At 35.7% G+C, this 24,063-nt stretch overlaps 4 protein-coding genes across 7 annotated transcripts; 1 reads left to right on the forward strand and 3 right to left on the reverse strand.

The window, feature by feature from the left end:
• Positions 1–221: 221 nt before the first annotated feature.
• LOC122019929 (protein PHOSPHATE STARVATION RESPONSE 2-like) lies at positions 222–10,788 on the reverse strand. 4 transcript variants are annotated; one of them, XM_042577575.1, is made up of 9 exons: positions 10,482–10,518; positions 7,004–7,107; positions 3,377–3,997; positions 2,256–2,463; positions 2,084–2,160; positions 1,950–1,989; positions 1,749–1,806; positions 981–1,050; positions 222–687 (listed from the first exon to the last, which is right to left on the reverse strand). In XM_042577575.1, exons 3-9 carry the CDS (start codon positions 3,992–3,994, stop codon positions 346–348), a joined length of 1,413 nt encoding a protein of 470 aa, XP_042433509.1. In that variant the 5' UTR covers positions 3,995–3,997; positions 7,004–7,107; positions 10,482–10,518; the 3' UTR covers positions 222–345. The 4 variants fall into 4 exon arrangements, with proteins under 4 accessions (XP_042433509.1, XP_042433507.1, XP_042433508.1 ...); XM_042577573.1 differs by lacking the exon at positions 7,004–7,107 and having other exon boundaries at positions 10,482–10,788; XM_042577574.1 differs by lacking the exons at positions 7,004–7,107; positions 10,482–10,518 and adding an exon at positions 10,282–10,463.
• Positions 5,610–7,139, forward strand: LOC122019321 (ruBisCO large subunit-binding protein subunit beta, chloroplastic-like). Its single transcript, XM_042576800.1, has 3 exons — positions 5,610–5,721; positions 6,226–6,353; positions 6,513–7,139. The coding sequence occupies exons 1-3, from the start codon at positions 5,610–5,612 to the stop codon at positions 7,137–7,139; spliced, it is 867 nt and encodes a 288-aa protein (XP_042432734.1).
• A 1,676-nt stretch (positions 10,789–12,464) lies between the features above and the next one.
• On the reverse strand, positions 12,465–14,106 carry LOC122018630. The gene is made up of 2 exons (XM_042576000.1): positions 12,973–14,106; positions 12,465–12,892 (listed from the first exon to the last, which is right to left on the reverse strand). The coding sequence occupies exons 1-2, from the start codon at positions 14,104–14,106 to the stop codon at positions 12,737–12,739; spliced, it is 1,290 nt and encodes a 429-aa protein (XP_042431934.1). The 3' UTR covers positions 12,465–12,736.
• A 1,283-nt stretch (positions 14,107–15,389) lies between these two features.
• LOC122021126 lies at positions 15,390–18,329 on the reverse strand. Its single transcript, XM_042579213.1, has 2 exons — positions 17,941–18,329; positions 15,390–17,340 (listed from the first exon to the last, which is right to left on the reverse strand). Exons 1-2 carry the CDS (start codon positions 18,047–18,049, stop codon positions 15,755–15,757), a joined length of 1,695 nt encoding a protein of 564 aa, XP_042435147.1. The 5' UTR covers positions 18,050–18,329; the 3' UTR covers positions 15,390–15,754.
• Positions 18,330–24,063: the final 5,734 nt, after the last annotated feature.

A 24,063-nucleotide genomic window follows, 5' to 3' on the forward strand; every position in this document is an offset into this window, starting at 1 on the left:
ATAAATCCTTGCATCTAACATAACTTACCTTCCCATCTATCCTACCTCTCATCATCATGATTTATCTCCCTCCCTCATGATAATCCTAAGACATATTGAAGAGGATGCAGGGTGAGCATAACCATCTTTTACCAAATTTGCCCAATAACAAAAAAATATAAAATTAAAACTGAAATATATTTTTCATTTTGAGTTTTTATTAAATAAAATACATCAACAGATATAAAAATTCCTGCATTAACACTTTTATTGAAGGAATAAATATCTCCAGTCAACATTTTTTATGGCATAATTGTCTTGAACAAAAAGACTTGCCTTCATCCTGCACAATGCGACATTGAATACTTATACAACTTCTTGAAATGGTTTTCCCAAAACCTGCCACCATCTCAAGGTGAGACTGAAAAATCTACACCCGATGATAGCATCTGCATTACTTGGATTTGAAGGATCAAGCTCTGGCATCTTCCTTTTGGTAGCTGTTTGCTTGGAACTTTCTGCTCCCTTTGAATTGATGGAGGTATCAGTCTTCGCAGCCATGTCAATCGGATCAGAAGATACACTTGATGGCTCTTCTGCAGTGGAAGGAGTGTTGAATTTGTTCATGGTTGACTTGCATTGCTGCTCAAACATCACCTGCAAGTACTTCCCTTGCTCCTCAATTCTGAGTTGTAGATTTCTCTGAATCTGTTGAAAATAATGAGAGAGAATTAGCTGTTGCTGGTACAGAACTAACAAAAAATATTACCGACGATACAGCTGTGAGCTGAGAAAAATAATTGGGACAAATACAGTTTAACGCTTGAGGATGATGCTGCTGGCTTTTTGAAGTGGGATGTAAAATCAACATTCATGCAACATTCAAATTAACAATTGTTTGTTGAGAAAAATACCAAATAAAATTCCATAAATCATGTCAAAGATACAAAAAAGAAATAGAACATAGAAGAGCATGCTCATAACTCAACTATAAAGGATACCTCAAGTTGTTCATGAAGGCGTTTCTGAACTTCCATCTGGAGCCGCAATGCCTCAGTTAGATCAATACCTCTGAAATAAGATGTGTCACAAGGTGAATCATTTCAACAAGACTGCTTAAGATGTGTCACAAGGTGAATCATTTCAACAAGACTGCTAGTTGCCTTAACGACTAGAAAAGCAGGGATACGATGTACCTACTTATTCTTTGATTTGTTATTAAGATTACAATAAAGTGGCAAGAAGAAAGGAAGTTTCATTTAATATTGCTAATAAAATGTGCTCAAAACCAAAATGAATGTCAAATAATTTAACATAAGCATAATGGACGAGATGTATAAATAAAATATGGCATTGAACAAGAACCCATTACTTGGATATTATTGGTTGGAAATCAGTAACGTTCTCTCTATTTATAAATATCAGTGAAGTTGAAGACAAGAAAAACTATATGCATTTACATTCAACAAGTTCAGAGTTAGCAACCATATCTCTAGATCCTTTAGACAATAAAAGCAACCAAAAATGGTGAATTCTCGATTAAATGGATCATTATTTATATCTTTTAAATTAACACCCATTTTCTCTTTAGACAGTACTCAACACAGAATAAGCTGTTTCTCAAATAAAAATAAAAAATAAAAAATAAAAAATAAAAAATAAAAAATAAAAAATAAAAAATAAAAAATAAAAATAACAAACACACGGAATGAGTTACTTAAAATGCTGAATAGAAGGCAGCATATCGTTTGAGTCAAAAGTTAACTTACTTCTTCGGATCTAGAGGAGGGATTTCCTCACTCTGAGTTGCTTTTTTTTCAGACATCCCTGTTGCATCAAGGAAAACATATTCTAAGTAAACCAAACTCAGTTACATCTAGTAACTGTTAAATTGCCCATCCAAGAAAATGAATAAATGTTATCAGAAGAAATGGTCAAAAAGGCACAGAAAACAAACAGCTTTGACCAACCTTCAGATGAATCTGGCCTATAGCGGGCTGTTCTGTATTTCTGAAATAAAATAGAAAAGGAGGAAAACTATTAATCAAGGAAGAAAAAATACCATGCAGTAGATAATTATTCAAAATAGGACTCAAACGTGAACCTGTAGATGACTCTTCACATGGTATATTGTCAAACCTTCCACTTTCATGAGTTTCAGTACTCCTTTAGGAGTAGCTTCTGAATGCACAGTATAAAATGATGAAGATAAAAAATTGAAATTGAAATTAAAATTAAAACGATAAAAAAAGAACTAGGACAATGGATGGAGATACTTTCACCACCACCAAGTTGATCGACAGCATTTACGAAGCATTCATGTAGCTCTGGAGTCCACCTCATACGTGGCTTGGCCGCAACTGTAGTAGTGGACAATGGACTAGTGACAGCTATAAGATCTCCAGAATGACATGGAATAGACTGATAAATTTGTGAATGGAGAATAGATACATTCGGGGAAGTTTGTGCAGCCGGGTACACAACCTAGAGATAGATCAGTTGCTACCTTAAGTAACAGAACTTTAGTGTAAAATTCTATGGAAGTTCGTGTATAAATGAAACAATCAGAGATGTTTATCCAACTACGTTAGTCGGTGACTTAAGTCCATGTGTAATATTTAGCATAGTTTCAGATCACCATTATCTGTCAATTGGGATGGAAGAAACTTATCGTTCATCTAGTGGGCCGAAATTGATCAATACAAGCAAACATTACTTTTTTTACTCCTGCTACGCAATACCAATCATGTATGGCCCATACAGGTAATATTTGCCTTTGATTCAGCTTGTACCATATGAAACGAACTCTGACTGCAATCAAGAAGGGTGAGTTATCTACTAGATATTCTTCTCTTCCTCTTCTTCTCATCATCAGATCTCCTTCCATTGCTTGTTGCACCTTCTCACCACCATATGATTGCTATCAAGAAAATCCGATCATTGGGTCCTCTTTTATTTTTGGAATGATGTCATATGATCTCTCTATCTCATGTAGATGCATATTATCCTTCCATATGTTGTTTTACATTGATCAAAATTAATTTGTTCACACTTGAACCCGATTCAATTAGAAATTATTCTTAAGTAATAATACAATATGTAAACAACTATATATACAATGACAACAAGTGAAAATGAACTTGCACAGTGTCATACGAGTTGGTATCAATATCCATTCACAGATGACTTAAATTAATGCCAATTTTTATAGCTTATTGGGCAGGGAACTCTCGTACAATTTTTTAACCAGAAAATAAAAATTGTTACATTATGGGATGATAAATCATTTTCAACAATATGTCAATGCTAAATATCATGAAATGAACAGAGTAATATTTTCTTAACATGCTATGATGATATGATCAGCAATTTTTTAGCTTATAGATAAAGCAAGAACCTTTGATTGAGATTCAACAATAGTTGTGTCATTAAGAATCTCTTTCCAATCTTCATTCTCAATATTGGTCCACCATTCTTTTTTCTTATTAAGGTCATCAGTTATCATAACCGAGCTACTTTGGATAGGATTGCTCCCAGGAATGTCATCATCTGAGTTAAGAATTCCCTGAACTGAATCTAGACTCCAGGCCACTTCAGCTGAATCTTTGGAGAAGTTATCAATCGATGCTTGAAAAGCTCCTTTGCATGAGTAGGTTGACAATGAGTTTCCAGCATTAATAGCAGTATTATTTGTATTTCCATGTCTCTCATGGGGAACTATTGGAGGATGATGAAAAACTGAAGAAAATCCTGAAGGTGATGAGTGCAAGTTTTGAGCATTTCCAGTGTTGGAAACATAAGGACTGTAAGGAGAAACTAAGAGATTCCTCATTTCATCCATTGGAATCAGTTGGGAATCTGGTAATTCAGGGAACCGTTCTTCAACAATGACTGGTAACTCAGGTAGAGATGATGAGATAACACCAGAATTTCCAGACTTACAGAGTTGCTGCTCTACAGTTACCTTTACCGCTGGTAATGCTAACCGAGTTTCCATTTCTTTCCATTTATGCATTGTCTGTAAAAAAACAATAAGAAATATTCAGTATCAGCTGTAAAGCTTACTTCCATGTGACGAGCACTTATTATAGACAAAAAAGGATATACATCAGCAATTTTTCTTGAACATGTAACAACACGGCTATGTCAACAGAAAAGTAGAGTAAACTTCTGTCAGGTAGAATAAAAGTAATAAACAAAATACTCACTAGAACCGGAAAAGATTATGTCAGAATGTAATAGATAAACCTATTGAAGCCTATTAGAACTACCAGCTTGTTGATGTTATATAGCCTTATTGAGAGTGTGGAGAATAAGCTTTATGTAGTTCCGATTAATGATGCTCATGCTGTTAATGCAATAGGCAAGCATATTGAAAACCTCCTGTTATAAATCTGGGCATACTATCAACAAAGAACACCAAGAGCAAAAGGGATCTTATAACATAGCGTTAATTGCATAAATAATAGACGAAAAAACTAAAAAGAGACTCAATTTTAAAAAAGTACAAGCAATGCATGAGGATCCACATATTTTTATTATTTTTTTTTGATAATTTTTACTTTTTTAATATTTAAGGTATTTTTTTGTGTTTTAGGTATTTTTGGTCATTTTTATCTTTTTATATATATATTTTTTGAATTTGAGTCCATTTAGAAATTTTAGGATTATGAATTTATATAATTTTTCCTTTCTTTTAGAATTTCTTTACTTTTTTTTAGAATTTCTTTCCTTTATTTGAATCTTAGTCTCTAGAGTAGGGGCATAAACGAATCAAGCCAGTTCGTGATCTTTTCGAGCTGGCTCGATAAATATTTGATTCATATTCGAACTTATCGAATTCGAGGCGAACTTGAACATATTTGAACTTTTTTTCGAGCATAACTCAAGCCCAAATTATTTAGTTCGATAGTTCGCGAGCCGCTCACAAGCATTAATATTTTATTAATATAATTATATATTAGATAAATATAGAAGGGGAGTCTTGGTGCAACGGTAAAGTTGTTGCCATGTGACCAAAAGGTCACGGGCTCGAATCCAGAAACAACCTCTTGCAAAAAATAGTCTCTTGCAAAAAACAAGGTAAGGCTGCGTACAATGGATCTTTCCCCGGGACCCCGCATGGCGGGAGCTTCGTGCACCGGGCTGCCCTTTTTATTAGATAAATATAATTTCGAGCCTTTTGAGTACTTATTTTCAAGCAATAGTTCGAATAGCTCACGAACATGTTCAAATCTTTTGAGCCGAACTCGAACCCGAGCTTTGATTCGAGCCGAATTCGAACAAAAAATTTTAAACTTTTCGAGCTCCGAATCGAGCTCGAACTCGAATATAACTAATTCGAGCCGAATTCGAGCCTTAGATTTTTCTTAATATTCAATTTGATTCGTTTACAACCCTAGTCTAGAGTCTATATAAACATTTGTTTAGCTATTTGAGGATTCAATCATCGATTATTAAATAATATTTCCTTTTTTTAGAAAAAATCTAGAGGATAACGATCATCTCTTCTTTCTTTCTCCTCAAACCCTTCCCCTTCTTGTCAGCCTGTAGGATAATCGTTATCCTACCCAGCGTCAGTTAGTATTAGAGATGGTAGGTTCGAGCGTTAGATTCAATAGAAGGTCGTCATGGTCATGATCGTCGTCATGCTAGGCAGGTTCATTGTGCCAGGCAGGTTTTGGCTGAGGAAGCCTCACATCGTGGTCGTAGCACCTTGGATGAAATTGACGATTTACAAAGGTAAGTCGCAGATTTAACCCAACGTATAGAGGCAGCAATGCGAAATCATGAAAATCGTGAGGTAGGTCGAGAGGATCGACATGGAGACCTCGGATTTTGAGTTGATCTACCCAATTTTTCTTGTACATCACAGATAGAGAATATTGTTGATTGACTCAATAAAGTGGAGCGGTTCTTTGACTATAAGAAAATTCTAGATCGAATGAAGGTAAACCTGATTGACTCAAGGGTTGAGCATCAGCGTAATGAGAGCACTTGTGGAGCTTACAAGACAGACAAGGCAAAACCAAGATCAAGGATTGTGAGAATATGAAGAAAAATATGAAAGATCACTTTCTTCCTTTTGGTTACACTTAAACTTCGTTCGAGGAACAATTAGGTTTAGCCATGGAGGACAATAACTTCGACGCTCAAGATGACCTCGACAAATGTGAAGATGATTTGGAAGAAGAAGTTGACGAGGCCCTGATACTTTAATCGTTCGTGAGGAATTTGACTAAGAAGAAGTTGATGAACCTGGCACACTACAAGTTGTGAAAGATGCTATAATTGTTGGGGAATCTCGATCTCAAATTGGAGACGAGACTGAGGTGACTAATGATCCCGTTTATGACAATTATGGAGCGGACGAAGTGATTGATAATGATCCTTCATTCGTTCCGGATTCATATTCCATCCAGCAAGGTAATTTTGAACCTTTTATCAAATTATATCAAGCAACTAATTGTAGAACATCTGAGGAAGACATAAAAGGCAAGACAAGAGAAGAGATTGCTGCAATCAAGATCTAGACTGCCTTCCGGGGTCACCTGGCAAGAGAAATAAATTTGGGGAGTTTTAAACAAACTCAAGACACAGAAGCAATAGTTACAGATCAGAATTGCAGAAGAAATGTTGTCTTGGAAAGCAAGTATAGGTCACCTAAGATTGTGAATGATGGGGCTACAGTAGCAAAAGAGGTTGAACTAGAGGACCCTGTTGAGAACAGCTGGTGTCAAACCAATGATTTGGCTGGGGATGGAACTACTGTATATGTTGTTCTTGCTCAAGGCATGATTGTAAAAGGTATTAAGGTAGTTGCAGCTGGTACTAATCTTGTTCAGATTGCCCGTGGTATTGAAAAAACTGCCAAAGCATTAGTTGGTGAACATAAGGAGATGTCTAAGGATGTTGAAGACAGTGAACTTGCAGATGTTGCTGCAGTTAGTGCTGGTAAATATTATGAAATAAGAAACATGATAGACGAGGCAATGAGCAAGGTCGGAAGGAAGGGTGTGGTTACCTTTGAAGAAGGGAAAAGTGCTGAAAACAATCTTTTTGTTGTTGAGAGAATAGCAAAGCATTTGGGTGGTGTTGTTGTTATTCAGGTTGGAGCACAAACCGAAACTGAACTAGAAGAGAAATTAACTTTAGCATAAGACAATAAAAAGAAAGATAATCGATCTAGAACTAGTACAACCAAAAGGAGCAAAAGAAGCATTACTCAGGTAGAAAGTGTACGTCACTAATAGATCAATCAAGTAAATCAGAGTTAGTTGGTTCCAGAATAAAGATATGGTGGTCATTGGATAAACGGTTCTACCTAGATCGGAAGATTGAAGTTGATGAAGCAATCAACTTGGTTGAAATACAATCTGCTGATGGAATTGATGTGTACGAAATTGATTTTAAGGAGGATCCGTAGATTTTTATTATTATTTTTGGTAATTTTCACTTTTTTTTTGTATTTAAGGTATTTTTGGTAATTTTTATCTTTTATATTTTTTGGATTTGAGTCCATTTTAAAATTTTAGGATTGTGAGTCTATTAAGAATTTTTTGTTTCTTTGAGAATTTCTTTCCTTTCTTTACAAGATAGAAATTGGAGTCTATTTATTAGAATTTCTTTTCTTTATTTGAATCCTAGTGTCTAGAGTCTATATAAACATATATTTAGCTGTTTGAGGATTCAATTCTCGGTTATTAAATAATATTTCCTATTTTTTTGGAAAATTTGGAGGACAATGGTTATCTCTTCTTGCCTTCTTCTCAACCCCCTTCTTGTCAGCTCACATGATAATCGCTATTCTGTCCGGCGTCAACAAGATTCTCTTGTTGTGCTGGTGAACTTAACTGTATCATTCAAATTAGCCCATCAAATTTCTTGAGGAAGGTGAGTGCAAAGCATTCTGCAACACTCAGTTGGCATTTTCTAAATAAAAAATTTATTTTAGCTTTTTTAGTTAATTCATCTTCTTCAACCTTTTTCCTCCCACCCTCTTCCACTCTCTCTCTTTGTTCCTCTCTACTCCTCAGGCTCTGCCTATTTGCCTCGTCATTGCTAGGCCAAAGAACATGTTGAGGATAATTCATGCCACAATGTCAAATGTGATACACTTGCCTGCCTGCCCTTTCTCACCTTCGCCTTACATTTAGAATCAGATTAGAAATCACAAAATGTCACTCTTGCTGGCAATAAGAAATACTAGAAAAAAGGGTAATTAAGAACATAACCAGATTATGCAGTTTCTAGTAAAACTAAAAAAGAAATGTATGTCATAGACCTGAGGTAAAAAATTATAATTTATGAATTGATAAAATATATGTTAAATTAAACTGCAGACAGACATGTTGGCCATAAAAGAAAATTACTTGTGGAAGTTGTCTACCGTAGTTCAAAGATCATCTTAATCAGTTGGCCAAAGTGCAGCTAGGGTAAGAATTTCCCAACTTTATTGCAAAGTCGTTGATAACAGTTACAAGTAAATGCTAAAACTAAGCAACATAATGTCGGAAAAATAGGAAACAGATAAACTCTACTAGTTCACATTTAAAACACAGATCATCTCAAGTTTACTAATCATGAAAACTATTAGATGCCCAAGTTGATGACAAAGTTAAAGATGTAAACTTCAAACATGTAAAATTTGGTGAGTTCGATGCACCAGACAAATACATGCACAAGTATCACTTTAATTAGTTACTTGGTAACACAGCCATACTAATTCTCTTATCAAAAAGTGTCATGATAGACTCTGTAACTATAGATAACTAGAAGTAGTTTCAGACGCCGTGGTGTATTTTTATATTAATCACCAACAAAAATATAGAATCACTGACAATAATGAAAGATTTCTATAAGTAGATAAATCAGATTAACAATATTTCTCGAAAGTCAACATAAAACGTGGGCAAGACAACACCAACATAATTAAAACGAAAACCAGCACCAGATATCTAGCTGCCACTGTAGCCTAGCCTAAAACAAATGTCAGTCTTGCTGGCAATAAGAAATACTAGAAAAAAGGGTAATTAAGCACATAACCAGATTATGCAGTTTCTAGTAAAACTAAAAAAGAAATGTATGTCATAGACCTGAGGTAAAAAATTATAATTTATGAATTGATAAAATATATGTTAAATTAAACTGCAGACAGACATGTTGACCATAAAAGAAAATTACTTGTGGAAGTTGTCTACCGTAGTTCAAAGATCATCTTAATCAGTTGGCCAAAGTACAGCTAGGGTAAGAATTTCCCAACTTTATTGCAAAGTTGTTGATAACAGTTACAAGTAAATGCTAAAACTAAGCAACATAATGTCGGAAAAATAGGAAACCGATAAATTCTACTAGTTCACATTTAAAACACAGATCATCTCAAGTTAACTAATCATGAAAACTATTAGATGCCCAAGTTGATGACAAAGTTAAAGATGTAAACTTCAAACATGTAAAATTTGGTGAGTTCGATGCACCAGACAAATACATGCACAAGTATCACTTTAATTAGTTACTTGGTAACACAGCAATACTAATTCTCTTATCAAAAAGTGTCATGATAGACTCTGTAACTATAGATAACTAGAAGTAGTTTCAGACGCCGTGGTGTATTTTTATATTAATCACCAACAAAAATATAGAATCACTGACAATAATGAAAGATTTCTATAAGTAGATAAATCAGATTAACAATATTTCTCGAAAGTCAACATAAAACGTGGACAAGACAACACCAACATAATTAAAACGAAAACCAGCACCAGATATCTAGCTGCCACTGTAGCCTAGCCTAAAACAACTTCGACATGGAGAAAAAAAAGTCACTAGCCATGGTGTAAGAACAAAGACCGTCAATTTTCTCAAGGAAGAACACTTTCAGCAAGCAGCATCAATCACAGAATTAGATTGGTTTGATACACCAGCATAGGAGAACTAACAGTAGGATTCTGCACGAAAAGTGGGTTTGTCTGAACCCCTATCCGTCTTTTAGTATGCCAATCCAGAAGGCACTTGAGAGAGAAAAGCTATTATATTTCATCGTCATGGACATATCAATAGCATGATCACTAATCTGTGTTTGCTATGTACAGAAAACCAATCCAAGGGGGGAAAACAGTTATATATCCTTACCTAGGCTAGACTTCAACTACAATTCAGAAGAAAGATCCTTTCGGGAGTTATCTTCCAAAGCAGTGTTCACCAAACAAATAACACAAGGGGAAATATATATTATGACTGCGAATCTAAGCAAGACCCGGAAAGGCAAAATAAGAAGTCATAAATTGCTAAGTTGTTTCGTACCAATCCTAGACATCAAGATAGGATTTTTTTTCCCCCTTCGTCTTATCGGTTAAACAAAAACTGATCGAAAATGATAAATCGCGATTAAAGTGGAAATATCAAGCGTAGGGCAGCCAGAGAGAGCCCCCAACACCTCCCAAACTAAGATCGATTCCCATAAAGGAGAACAAGGAACGAAGAAATCCAGGGCCCGAGCTGACCTTTCGATATTCTTATCCATAAAGCCAGCAACATGAGAAAAGATTCCTGGGCCACGACCGAATCGCTCCAAAGGCGCAAGAAAAGCCGACACCAAAACAAGCCGAATCAAACGCCGGCTCGAGCTGCCCTCTGGATGTGCACACCTACAAGCGACGATTCGAAGATGGAAAGGCCAGGAATTGAGATGGAGGGTAGAAAAGAGGAAGCAGGAGCGCACGGAGCCACCGCCGTCGCCGTCGCCGCCGCCGTCGAAGAGGGAACACGAATCGGGGAACGCCGGCGCCAACTTTAACACGGCTCCTGCTTATAGCGATTAAAATAGTCGGAAGAGAAATTCTTTTTCAATTACCACCTCTTAGTTTTGGTTATCAGAAAATTTCCTCATATTTGGAGTTTTACCAAATTTAGCTCCCAATTCCAAAATATCTCCATATTGAAAATTTTGTTGGTGATAATAAAAATATCTCCATATTGAAATTGGTAACACACACACACACAGAACTCACTCCCAATTCCAAAATAAGCCCCTCTAGTATTTGGAGTTTAACCAAATTTATCTCGAACTGAGTTTTTCATGCTGTTTCTAAGAATACCCTTCCTTTTTCAAGTTTTCTAAGCCATTTAACAAAATATTGAGACATGATTTCTAAATAAAAACTCGATATTTAAGCTCTTTGAAACTTAAAATAATGATTAATGAATAATATTAAGTAATTATATGGTTGAAAACTTAAATTATGTATAATCAATATACGAGCAAGTCTATGACCTAAGTTATAGATTCAAACGAGTTAGTCATCTTTCGCGAAAGATCAACATCCGATCGATCAAGAAAGATTAGTTCGATCCAACGAACATAGGGACCCTTATTACCTTGAATCTAAACTAATTGGATGAATATATGTTGCCCAACAAAACACATTGCATAGTCTACAATACATCAAAAACATCAAGAAAGATACCCAACACCAACACCAATACCAACACTAACATTTAGCATAGTCTACTGTGTCAGAAACCGACTAACTCCACAAAAATATGAGTCAGATCCAACTTACAATTTTTATTTATTTTTGTTTCCATTAAAAAAATCTTTTTTTTAAAGAAAGAGAAAAAGAAACATTGCATTTTGGCTTCCAACTGGGTGAGATTCTCAAGAACAGTTGTTATTTTTTAGTTGGGAAATTCCGTTTCCACACGACTTTGCTCTGCTCTTTCTCAGTGGACCATTACTTTCTAACAAATAATCATTTCGACCCAGAATTTACTCCTTTTTTCTAAAATATCCTTCACAACGAAAAGGTGATGAATTAACAGAGATAATAATTAAGGAGTGAAATGGTATGCGATTAAATATATTGGTTTTTTTTAAAAAAATAAACTAAATTCTGAAGTGAAATGAAAATTTTACTTGATTTGAGACAGGAGAAGAGTAAGCACTTTAAAGCACTGTGCATCAAGTGGATTCCTTTGGTTCTCCATTTTATTTATTTATTCTTGTATTTTTTTTTTTTGGAAAATTCGTGATGCATGTGGAGGAAAACATGTGTCACTTCTCAATTGATTTGCCATGATTTTGCAATTTTAATCTATGAAATATTCTTTGAGGTTTTGCCCCTTTTTTCTCTAGAAAAGAAGATCTTTTCCCCTTTAATTTATTAATTTTATAAGAAATTAAAAAAGCAGATTGAGATACTGATTCTGAGTTGGCCAATTACTTAGCTAGAAGATCTAAGAGATGAGAAAGGAAAGGAAAAGAAAGGAAAGGAAAGGGGAAAGGAAGCTTTCAATTTCTATCATTTTTTTCTAATACTTTTTGTTCTTTTCTTTTTTATCTTTGATCTATCAAAGTAATCGGATCCTAAAGGAACACAAATCAAATATGATTAATTGAGTAGAATTCAATGAAGTATTTTATTTTAATTTGATCGAATTGGTTTGAGTTTTACCTTACATTTCATGGAATAAGATTGATTGCCTTTGAATGAAACTCTTTTTATGTACATGAAATTGGATTGTTGGATTGAACTAATTTTGAGTAATGCTACAAAAAAGTCTGTGACTCAAGCTTCAAGTCGTCAAAAGTTTCTAATCTAAACAATCCAAAATGATCTAATCACCATCAAACTATTCCAACAAAGTTACTTGACATACATCAAACGGTTTGCGATTCAAACCTATCGCCCGCCGACACTGCATCAGTCGCTGATGTGCAAAAAAAAGTAGCAATATCGTTCAACCGTACTCGTTCAGTTTACAGCTTTGGACACAAATCTGGTGTTTGAGAATGGATGAAAGCAACTGCTATGGCAAAAGCCTGGAAAGCTGATAGAGTTGGCACAAAGTTCACAACATAAATCCCTTTGCTCATGTTCAACAGTTTGAGAGTTGGATCACTCTTCTTTCCATTCTGAAAATTAATTACATGAATATTTAATCATTATATATGATCCACATCAATCATGCAAAACAAAAAAAGTTTATATGTACCTCTATGAAAAGTTCAAATGGCTTGGAGTCCTCTTCCATATCGGCTTTTGAACAGACCGAGTCATTTTTCAGCACTGTCAAAGGGCACCCAACATCCCAACCACCACAGTCACAGTGTCTACCGGACTTCCATCGATCGATGAGGCTCAACGGACCACTGTGTTTAATTACCGGTCCGCCGTGTAGTCCCGCGGGAAGTAGAACATTCAACTCCTTGTGTCTTTCTTTGTGACTTTGTACTGATGATGCTTGCTCAAGGAACTTGAGGCCCCAACCACCATAAGGTTCAACTTTTGAGCTTTTGTATCCGTAATCTCGGAGAAGTATTGCGGCTGACTCAAAATTCGATAAAAGGCCATTCGTAAGGGGCTCCAATTCGTTGATTGTTTGCGGTAGGAACTCAAACTGATCAGAATTGGATTCTCCAAACTTGTGTTTAGGATTGTGCTTCAGTGAACTTCTTGGTGGCAGTATCTCAGTGAGATTTTTGGATTGGAATGAAGGTGTATCTTTTTCTTTCGATCGTTCTCCTTTCGTGTCAAACAAAACAAACTCGGTTTCCATGAACTTGGATCTGTCCAAGCTCACAATTAGAGAACTTGACACTGTCATCTTCCCAACAACATGTGCAGCATCACTAAAGTTTACACTTTTGTTCGATAAATTTCCACTTGTTTTCGGCAATTGGAAGATATAAACATAATCCAAGGACTTGTTTGCCGCGGTTTCAACTTCAACAGGACTTGCCACAAAAGCTTCACCTCTAAGATCATCCGAAACAAACTCGAAATAGGGAAGATCACTCTCCCAAACACAGTGAATAAATGCTGTCGTCGAGTTTTTGGAATCTAAAGCCTTGTCGATCTTGATCATTCTCTTTTCTTTGATACTTGTTAATCTAAACAATGAGGTTTCCTTAAGACTAATTCTCTTCACCATCTCTTCTATTGAATTATGCATGATTGAAGAAGGCCTCTGGACTACATTTCCCAATCGAACAACCGGTGAACACTCAACTAAAAACTCATCCCCATTGTTCATGCTTGGAATTATCCTCCAAACTTGGTGGTTGTTGATACTGAACATGCACTCATGGAAGCTCAATTCATGGCTGGAAAGGAATGTTCTTTGCATCTGCCTTAATCTTCTACTACACTTTGGTGGTTTGGGATGCAAAAGCAAAAGGTACTGTCGATAATCTTTTCGACTCGTATTTAATTTCCGATTAACTAATATCTGAATAGCTATCTTTCCTGGATTCTGAATTGCTTCCTATAATGATCTCAGAACTGCATGAACTATGGAAGTAGCCTTTCACAAGAACAAACACATAAAGCTCCATGGCTGTGATGCTGCAATGATAATAAAGAAAAAAATCGCAGAATTCAAAACAAAGTCAAAGCGTGAGAAATTAAGAGAAAAATTTAAAAGAACTCTTGCAAAAACCTGAGATACTGGTCGTGAGATCATCTTTCTCCATCAACATGCTGAAACTTAACTATTCATAGAGCCAGAGTCGGAGTATCAACAAGAAGAAAAGGAAAAGGATTTTTTTTTGGGTGAGAAAAGAATGAAGAATTCGAAGGATAGGAATTGGAAACAGAAACAAACAAAGAAGAGAATTGGGAAACAGAATTAGAATTGTAAAGGGAGATGAGATGAGTGTATCTGTTTCAACTTCTCTGCATCAGTTTCTGCTTCGAGCATTGAACAGGAACCGAACAGTTCGCTGAGGATTGAGCAAGAGACAAAAACGGCAATCAAATGACGTCGACAAGTGTAACCGCCCGATCCGCCATTAATGAAAGCATCAGCGGCTGGTGAGAAGGTGAAAAGAACTAGCGAAGGAAGGAAGCAATGGGAAGTCCACCTGCTGAGACGACAATGGGATCGAACGGCAAAATGCGATCTTTCCTTTAAAAAATACACCAAAATTGAATTTTTACTCGTATTGTAACATAAAAATTGTTTTTTTTTCTCGAGAGAACAGAAAGTTCGGACTCAATTGCCCGTTTCTCTACTTTCTTATGAAGGTGAGTGGTGCATGATGAAGGATAAAGCAATGGAAAGCAAACTAAGAAGTGGCTTCGACTCTGTTTCCTTGGCTTTTTTTTATTCTTTCAAGATTTTCGTTACTTTTTTTTTGTTAATTTTTAATTTTAGGTGGGAAAGTCAACTGATGAGCAGTGCCAGAAAATTGGAAGACACACAGGATTGAATGGCTGGATTGGTAGATTGTTGTGTAGTGAATATTCTACTCTCTGAAGGATTAAATTATTTAATTTTAAGGGCTTTCAACAGCGCTAATTAAGGTGCATGTTTGGTGATTGATTGATGATAACATAGAAAAAAATATATGATCTCACTCTAATTCTCACTAAAATATTAAATTTTAATAGAAAAAAGAAACTATAACCTTCTCAAACTCATTGCATATTACAATTAGATCAAGTTTTCATAATACACAACAAACTGCAATGTCGACTGCTTCGATCATTTATCTACATGAATGATTTCCAAAAGCAAAAACATAACCAGCATGGGAGAAAGAAGGAAAAAATAAAAAAGAAAAATCTCTGCATGACAAAATCTTGAGCTTAAGATCCTGATTTGCTCGAGCCGTTGCACTGATCACAAATCATTATACAATTTCGGCAGTGCAATGCTCAATGGAAACTGTGATCACTGTGGTAGTTAATTAACCTGATTCCATACCGAGAATGACATTTCTGAAGCCTAGATGTGTTCGTGTTCCTGAAGGAAAAGATCATCGTTCAGTTCTTCACCATCTTTCATCGCCTACCCAATTGTTCTTTTCCTTGGGTCCAGTGGGTCCTTCCTCTCCATATAGCTCCATAGGAAGACTGTTGAATATATTCTTCACTGCATTCCTGATACTGAATGGTAGAAAGCTCAGAATTCTATCGATTTCTGACCTTGAATTGTACTTTATACTTGGTCCCCATTCTCGCATGTACTGCAACCAGAATGGTTCTTCCACATCCCCAAGATACTCTGCTGCAACAATCTGATACCTAGTGCTGGAGTCTACAAAAAACTTGCTGCGAGCCGCATCGTTTCGAATGCCAATTCCGAGCTTTTCAGAGCCCTGGAGGTAGTTTCCTTGGTGAGGGAAGCTCGCATGGCCACTCTTTGAGGAGTAAACTACTGCCTTATTGCCTCCTATGAACTCCAAGCCAGATGCATCAACCCATTCTCCTCCACTATGCTGAGAGAAATATATACTCCAAAGTTCACCATTGAAGTTGCTTATGCGAAGAGTGTAATGCTCCCAATCTCCAACATGCTGCCCGACTTTGCTCAGCGAAAAGTTTGCCGCTCCGACTTTGATTGTAGCAGGGCCGTTGAACGGGCAGAATATCCACATTGAGATATCAGTGAAAGTGCCTCCCATGGCTGGTTTCACATGAACATAAAGCTCAGCAGTTTCTATGTTTCCTTTCTTGATGAAACTGTCTTTATTGTCGTCGTTGTCGGGGAGATCTATCCAGTACTCACCATCATTTTGGCCACCTAATGGAAGGTTTGAGCCTTTTACATCTATGCTCTCTCCTGCTTTGGCATCCTTTTTATGAAGAGTAGCACCATTCTCAAAAAACCACGAAACTGAAGAAGGTAAATAAACTTCTTTCGGATGAAACATAAGGGTTGGGCCATAATGCTGAATGAGAGCATGAATCTGTTCTAAATTCGGCATCCCATTTAGAGAAGAATCCAAGTTCTTCAAACAATGAACACTCAATTTGTCTCGAGAGCTTGAGTCAGTGTTGCAACAGAATGTCCCTACCGAAACACCTGTCCCCAACAAGCCCCGAGAAGAAGGTCTCATCTTCCAAACTTGGCAAGGGAGATGTGGGAAAATTGCTTCCAAATCGATCATTAATTCATGAGCTTCACTTGAATCAGTAAGATCGACTCGAACACATCTAACTTCTTCAACGGAGGGCTTGTTGGGCCCACTAGTGACAAAGATGCCCAATGCTCGATACCCCTCGGGTGGTATTGGAAGCCAGAAGTAACTGCAACCGCGATCGTAGTCATCGCTAAAGTCGTTTGAACTCCAGATGATTGCATAGTCTACTGGCTCCACGAGAGCTGGTAGGCCAGTTGAGTGCTTAGTTGCTGCATTTTCTCTCACAACAAGAACAAAACCGTGCAGAGGTTGATCACAACGATGGCAAAAATGACCAAGGCTGAAAAATCCTTCTGGTATAGATGAGGGCTTGTAGAATATCGCTCCATTACCCTTTTCTTTCGAGGAAAGACAACTCCAGATGCGCTCAAACCGAGTAATTTGCACAACTTCAAGTTCCCCAATGCATATTGTTCCTTTAGCAAACTCTCCACCTAAAAAACTACGCATTAGAGCACAAAATTTTAAGTAAAACTACAAAAAAAACTAGTGTGCACAAAGTCCAAGCAAGATAAAACAGACTCACTTCTGCATCCTATGCATTTAGGAAGGTTAGTTTCATGGATGAAAGAACAAAGCTTTACGATGATGTTGAAGAAGAAGAAGAAGATGATGATGTTTACAGTTAAAAAAACTATAGCTACCAATCGAAGCTGAGAGAAGTAAGGTAATTCCTCAGGAAAATAAAGCAAGGAAGTAAATACTATAGAAAGCGAATGCATTTGTTGGGGAAAAAAAAGGGAAATCATTGTTGTTGCAAAGTGCAACCAAAGGAAGCAGTGCAAAATTTGCCAAGGGGCGTGCAAAAAGAGCGTCCTTGACCAGATTGAAGGAGCAAAACTGGATCCATTTCTCCAAAAATCCTCAAATCGATCGTAAGATCAAGCCCCAAAAAGACAGCATTCGTTTGAATGTGTTCAAGGGCACATCAAATATCGCATAAATCAAGAAGGAACCACAAAAGTAAGATTAATGAAATCGGTGCATTAGGTTTAAGCACAATCTCAAAGATGACGGGAAAAAAAAAAACTCACCTTGTGGCCAATCAGGCATCGGGCAAGGGAGGGAGTAGGGTTCCGGCTCGAAACTATTGGCACGGGGAGCCATTCCTCGGCTCCAGCAAAACCATTTCCACCTCTCCATCGTCGGAAATCACGGGCTACAATACATCCCCTGCGCCACCAAAACGATCGATCTCTGCCTCCTGTCAGCGCCCCCAATGGCCTTGCCTTCTCTCGATCAATCACCAACCCATCCTTGCTGATTGAAGCATCAAAGGCGAATGCTCCTTCAACGATGCCGAATCAGGGCTATGGCTGAGGCTCGACCACGATGCCAAGGCGCGAATCGCTGTTCGCTTTCCCTTTCCGCGAAATAACTCGCCGACGTCGAAATCTACGGTGGAAACGAAACACTTCACCGGCGGATCATCTTAAATAAACGTATTCCCGAATATATGAACCGTCAGAGACGCTGGCAGCGAAACGGAACGGTTTATAATATGATGTTCCGCGGAGCATCACATTTGGAGTCCACGGAAAGAGAGAAGGCATTACGATTGGAAGAAGAAGAAGCGAGCGTTGACCCTGACGCTCACCACTTTTCTCACATTCGTCGAAATCAATATTTTAAAAATCAAACAGAACCGACCGATTAAATTTAAGGGTCTCACCGCTCCAAATCGAGACTCGAGAGGTTAAAATTATTATTTTTAAATATATAATTTAAATTAAAATTATTTTAGATATTTCTCTTTCTCATCGATTAATTTAAATCTACAGGTGACAAGGACCTAATTAGTGAGTAGGTGACATGTTTAATATTATCCATTTGTTAGTTGAGGATAATTAAAGTCCATTAATTATTTTTTATAGGGTTAAGAAAACACTAATCACTGTTTCGCCACTTTAAGTTTGCGGTTGTCATTGTCAGAGCACTGGTTGATGGATAAAAAAACAAATATTTCGTTTAGATTTTCCCTATTTCTTTTGTTTGTAGTGGGCACTAACTGAGGTTCTAATCTTAAATTCATTAATTATTTATTGGATAATTTAACCATTTTACTAGTATCCCGGAGACTAATATTAAATTTTTTTGGGTGATTCGATATTGTAAATAGGTGATTTAATTAGTCATCAACCTTTGTCTTGTTTCTTTAACTTTAATTAATTATATCGATCATTCCAGGATTAATTAATAAAGTTAACTGAATTTATCAATTTAACATTAATTAATCATAACCTCTATTAAGCACTAGTTCAAATTTTTAATTAATTTTGATAATTATTATCGACCTTAACATCTAAATGTCGCTTCTAGTGATGGAAATTGGATTGAGTTTTATCCCTAAATTAATATTCAGGGGCCATTATCATTTAGGAAGAAAGAAAAACAAAGTGAAAAAAATTATAAAAATTTCTTTACCTGTTTTGTATTACTTCTTTTCATATTTTCACCGAAGTAAATAGATCCATAGTTTTAAAGTTAAAAATTTCCCTCTTCTCGTGTAACAATATAAGACTCTTAATCATTTATTGTAAGTATCTCGAATTTATTTTGATATAATCAATTGAGTTAAATTATATCCTATATATATGATACTTTATATCTGAGCATACAGGGACTTAGGAATATAAGAAGTCAAGTGGAAGACTCAACGAGCGAGAATGATAGCACGGGAAGCTAAGGGAGTGGACAGATTCGGTGCATCTGAGGATGATGAGCTGTAGAAGAGTATACCAGTGAAGCAAAAAGGATGTATGTAGTGCATCTGATGGATGAGAAGCCCAGAGGAAGTTTACTCGAAGAAAATGTCAGAGTTTATATTCGGGTGAGCTTAACTCCAGACAACCGAAGCATCACCAAAGCGAGCAGAACGAAGAATGATCAATGCTAAGATTGACTATACAAATGAATATTACTCGAGGTGCCTCAGATGAGACTAGAGGCTCTTCGGATGAACAGTAGCTGAGACGCCTCAGATCAATCCAAGGCGCCTTGAATGAGATTTGAGTCGTTGTTGTGGAGATAAGCAATGAAGTCCACATCAGCCGAACTAAGACGCCTCGATTAGAACTAAGGTACTTCCGATGAACCGAGACACCTTTATTCAGCAGATCAACCGAACATAGACAAACTTCATCCTATTGAGGCGTCTTAGATCAATAGAGGTGCCCTAAATTGTCATGTCAACAAAATGATCATTTCAACCAGCGCACTATAAATAATACCATAAAGCTCGAAGTTCAAATACACTTGTTCTTTCAATTCTGTAATCTTTTCTTTGAGCTTCCAACTATTGTAAAGAGCTTCTCCACCTTGACATTGTTAAACTAGGAGTTTGTTAGTAAGTTTTCCACAGTCTCGGATTAGTAACTACGCAGGTTATAATCAAGTAAAAATTCTAAGTCTCCTACTTTATTTTATGTATTTCTTTTATTACATTAAATTTGTGTGTCCTTCCTAAGCTAGAAACAAGAGAATGTTGTAATTTTTCTTACATGTTATTCACCCCTCTAGCGGATCCACTCGATTCAATAAATGGTATTAGAACCTAACTGCTTTAGAAGGACTAACCACCCATTAAAGTAATAAGAAGAATGGCTGGAGCTAGCATCTATCAACTTCGGGAATGAATTCACGATATAGAAAAAGAAAATGGAGGTATTCTATAAAAACGATTTTGATATTATGATTTGTATAAAACTTGGTTTTGAAGTACCTAGGAACAAGGATAGTAAAGAAATAGAGGAGCATCTTTGGAACAAAAAGTAACAAACTAATTTTATAGCCAACAGTAATGCAAAGTTTCACCTGTTGAGCATACTACTACCCCAAGAAGTCAACTAGATCAGTACCTATGACTCTGTTAAAGAACTCTGAGAGAAATTCCTAGAGCTTTACGAAGGCATTTCGGAGGCCAAACTAACAAGATGGGACATGCTCCGAAATTAACAAACCGACTTCTGGATAGAAAAGGGAGAAAAGTAGCTCAACTGCATGCAAAGCTTATGGAGTAATAATTGAATTCACTAACCTGAAAGAAATGATGTCAAATCGGGATTCTCTCTGATATGCATTAAATGCATTTCCAAGAATCGTGGATTGAACATCAATAGTAGATTCCTACTATATCTCAAAGGATCTTGAGGTAAGTAATTTAGAAGAATTATTCTCTATTTTGAATTACATGAATCAAAATGTGTAGGTTTAAGTAAAGAGGAGAAGTTGACTTAGAACTTAGCACTCAAAGTTAAGAAGAACGAACCGGATTCAGAGTCATCACTTGACGAAGATGAAGAAGCATACATGATAAGAAAGTTCAATAAGTTTTTAAAAACTAATAAGTTTAATAAGACGCAAGCCAAAAAGTTTCTATAAGAAAGAAGGAAAATGCAATGCTACAATTGCAATGAAGAATAGCATATCAAGGACAACTGCCCCATATTGAAGGATAAAGAAAAAGAAAAGAGCAAAGGAGCAAGAAGGTCAACAAAGAAACCTCAAACAAACTTGGAGAGAATCATCATATGAAGAGTCCGAGAACAAAGAATACAATGAACTAGCACTAATGACTGACTACTAAGAGAAGAACATCGATGAAGGGGGAGTCAATTCAGAGAAAAGCAATAATAAAGTGGGAGCATCAAACTATAACTCTGACACGGTAAGTAAGGTACGTCTTCTACCTTCTGACCAATTATATGAAGGTATTAAACTGTTGTCTAGATCATTATATAAACTTAGAACCAATTATGTAAAATTTAAAAAGGATAACATTGATCTAAGAATTAACTTAGCAAATGCATGTCTATTAGAAAATTTTGATAAAATTCAAACTGAAAATGCAAAATTAAAAGAACAAATGGAAAAATTAAAATTAGAAAGGGATTTTGCATGTTCAAATTCATATACCCTAGAAAGTAATTTTAGGTATTATGCAGGACTAAATTGATATTTGAAAAACTATAGGGGCCAAATTATAAAGATTTCAAGAAATAATATTACAAGATAATTCTTGATAAATCCAGTAGTTAGAAATCTGTATTGAATACTGAAGTCATGTTTAACCTATTAAAGTGTCGTTATTTGAATGCTACAATTTAATTTGCTTGGATTTTTGAAAAATTATTTTTTGTAGACATTCTATAAGATTTTATTTCACTTTAAAGTTTTATGTGATAAATAAATATGTTATCTATTAAAAAACATTAGAATTTTTAAATTTTTAAATAATTTTTTATAAAATTTTTAACAAAAATCAAATTTTTAAAATTGAAAATTTTTGGAGATTGATTTTTAATAACCTTTAGATTATTACTGTTCATTAAAATTAGCAATATTGTTTGAAATCAAAATTTATTTTTAAGTATTTATTTTATAAAATGCTTATTTCTATAAAGAAAAATAGTTTTCTTGGGTAATTTTTCCTATGGTCAGATTGATCATGTTTAAACTTTGACAACAAAATTTCATAATTTTTCAACTATTATAAATAATTTTTAAATTTATTTTGGAGAATTTGAAGTATAATTGCTAGAAATTATTATATATGCATAATAATTGTTTAATTTTTTTTACATACTTTCATATTAAATGTACATCTCCTACAATAATTTTCATATTTTTTTCTAATTTTTCCATTTTAATTATCCATATTTTTTTATGCAATCAAATGGGAAAAATTAATGGGTATAAAGTTTAGGGGGAGAATTTAATTGCAATATTTCATGTTTTTAATTGTTTTAAACATAAATTATTTATTATTTGATTACCCTAATCTTAATTCGGGTTGATGTATATCAAAAAGAGGGAGATTGTAAGTACTTTGAGTTTATTTTGATGTGATCGATTAAGTTAAGTTAGACCCTATGTGTTTGATGCTTTGTGTCTGAGTGTGCAGTGACTTAAAAATACAAGAAGTCAAGTGAAAGACACAGCGAGCGAGAATGATAACATGGGAAGGGAGTCGACAGGCTCAGTGCATTCGAGAGATAAGAAGCTACGGAAGAGTACACTAGTGGAGTGAGAAGGATGCACTCGCTGCATCCGATGGACGAGAAGCCAGGAGGAAGTTTGCTCAAGGAGAAGGTCGGAGTTAGTTTAGGTGAACTTAACTCCAGACAACTGGAGCATTACCCAAGTGAATGGAATGAAGTGAGATTGACCATTATGAATAGTACTCGAGACATCTCAGATGAGATTGGAGGCGCCTCAGATGAATAGTAGCCAAGGCACCTCAAATCAATCCAAGGCATCTCAAATGAAATTAGAGTCGTTGCCATGGAGATAAGCAACAAAATCCACGGTAGTCGGACTGAGGGCCTCCATTAAATCTAAGGCGTGTCCGATGAACCGAGGCACTTCCATTCAACATGATCAGTCGAACGTTGACAAACTTCATTCTGTGGAGGCACCCTAGATCAATGGAGGTGCCTCGAATTGCCACATCAGCAAAACGATCATTTCGACCAATATACTATAAATAGTGCCCTAGAGGTAGGAGTTCAAATACACATGTTCTTTTAATTCAATAATCTTTTCTTTGAGATTCCAACTATTATAAGAGGCTTTCCTACTTCCGACATTGTCGAAAAAGGAGTTTGTTAGTGAGCTTTCTATCGTCTTAGATTAACAAACACCCAAATTGTAACTAAGTAAAAGTTTTGAGTCCTCTACTTTATTTTATGCATTTCTTTTGTTACATTTAATTTGTGTATTATTGCTAAGCTAGAAACAAGAGAAGATTCTAATTTTTATTACAGGTTATTCACCTCTCTAATCGGTCTTTATCCAACACTTGTAATGCCATGGATAACTCTAAGGAGCTCAACTATGGAGTAGGCATAGTATAAACTATGGGAGTCTAGATGATTATAATAAGGATCGTTTATGATATGATACAGTTTGTAGCTATGGGAGTGTGACCATTCTTTTTGTTTGTTTTTTTTTGGTTTTTTATATATAATTAGATGTCAGACGGATCGATCTTAAACAGGACTATCTCTCAGTCAAAAAAAAAAAATATATTACATATGTTTGTTGTTTTACTTAATCCATTCTAATTTCTGGATCGAAGGTGTGATCATTTATTGATGCATTAACAAAATTGACATTAGATCAAAGAAAATCATCAATCAAGACTAATAATTTTCCAC

This window comes from Zingiber officinale, chromosome 9A (genome assembly GCF_018446385.1).
Source record: "Zingiber officinale cultivar Zhangliang chromosome 9A, Zo_v1.1, whole genome shotgun sequence".
Lineage (NCBI taxonomy): Eukaryota > Viridiplantae > Streptophyta > Magnoliopsida > Zingiberales > Zingiberaceae > Zingiber > Zingiber officinale.

Coding starts and splice junctions, on each gene's coding strand:
- LOC122019929 (XM_042577573.1), bottom strand. CDS start 3,994: ATGCATAAATGGAAAGAAATGGAAACTCGGTTAGCATTACCAGCGGTA. Junction 1,051..1,748: donor CCTCCTCTAGATCCGAAGAA/GTAAGTTAACTT, acceptor ATCTTATTTCAG/AGGTATTGATCTAACTGAGG. Junction 688..980: donor GCCTTCATGAACAACTTGAG/GTATCCTTTATA, acceptor TATTTTCAACAG/ATTCAGAGAAATCTACAACT.
- LOC122019321 (XM_042576800.1), top strand. CDS start 5,610: ATGGTCATGATCGTCGTCATGCTAGGCAGGTTCATTGTGCCAGGCAGG. Junction 5,722..6,225: donor GAAATTGACGATTTACAAAG/GTAAGTCGCAGA, acceptor TTGACTAAGAAG/AAGTTGATGAACCTGGCACA. Junction 6,354..6,512: donor ACAATTATGGAGCGGACGAA/GTGATTGATAAT, acceptor ATCAAGATCTAG/ACTGCCTTCCGGGGTCACCT.
- LOC122018630 (XM_042576000.1), bottom strand. CDS start 14,106: ATGCAAAGAACATTCCTTTCCAGCCATGAATTGAGCTTCCATGAGTGC. Junction 12,893..12,972: donor CATTTGAACTTTTCATAGAG/GTACATATAAAC, acceptor ATTAATTTTCAG/AATGGAAAGAAGAGTGATCC.
- LOC122021126 (XM_042579213.1), bottom strand. CDS start 18,049: ATGGAGAGGTGGAAATGGTTTTGCTGGAGCCGAGGAATGGCTCCCCGT. Junction 17,341..17,940: donor GATGCCTGATTGGCCACAAG/GTGAGTTTTTTT, acceptor GTAGTTTTTTAG/GTGGAGAGTTTGCTAAAGGA.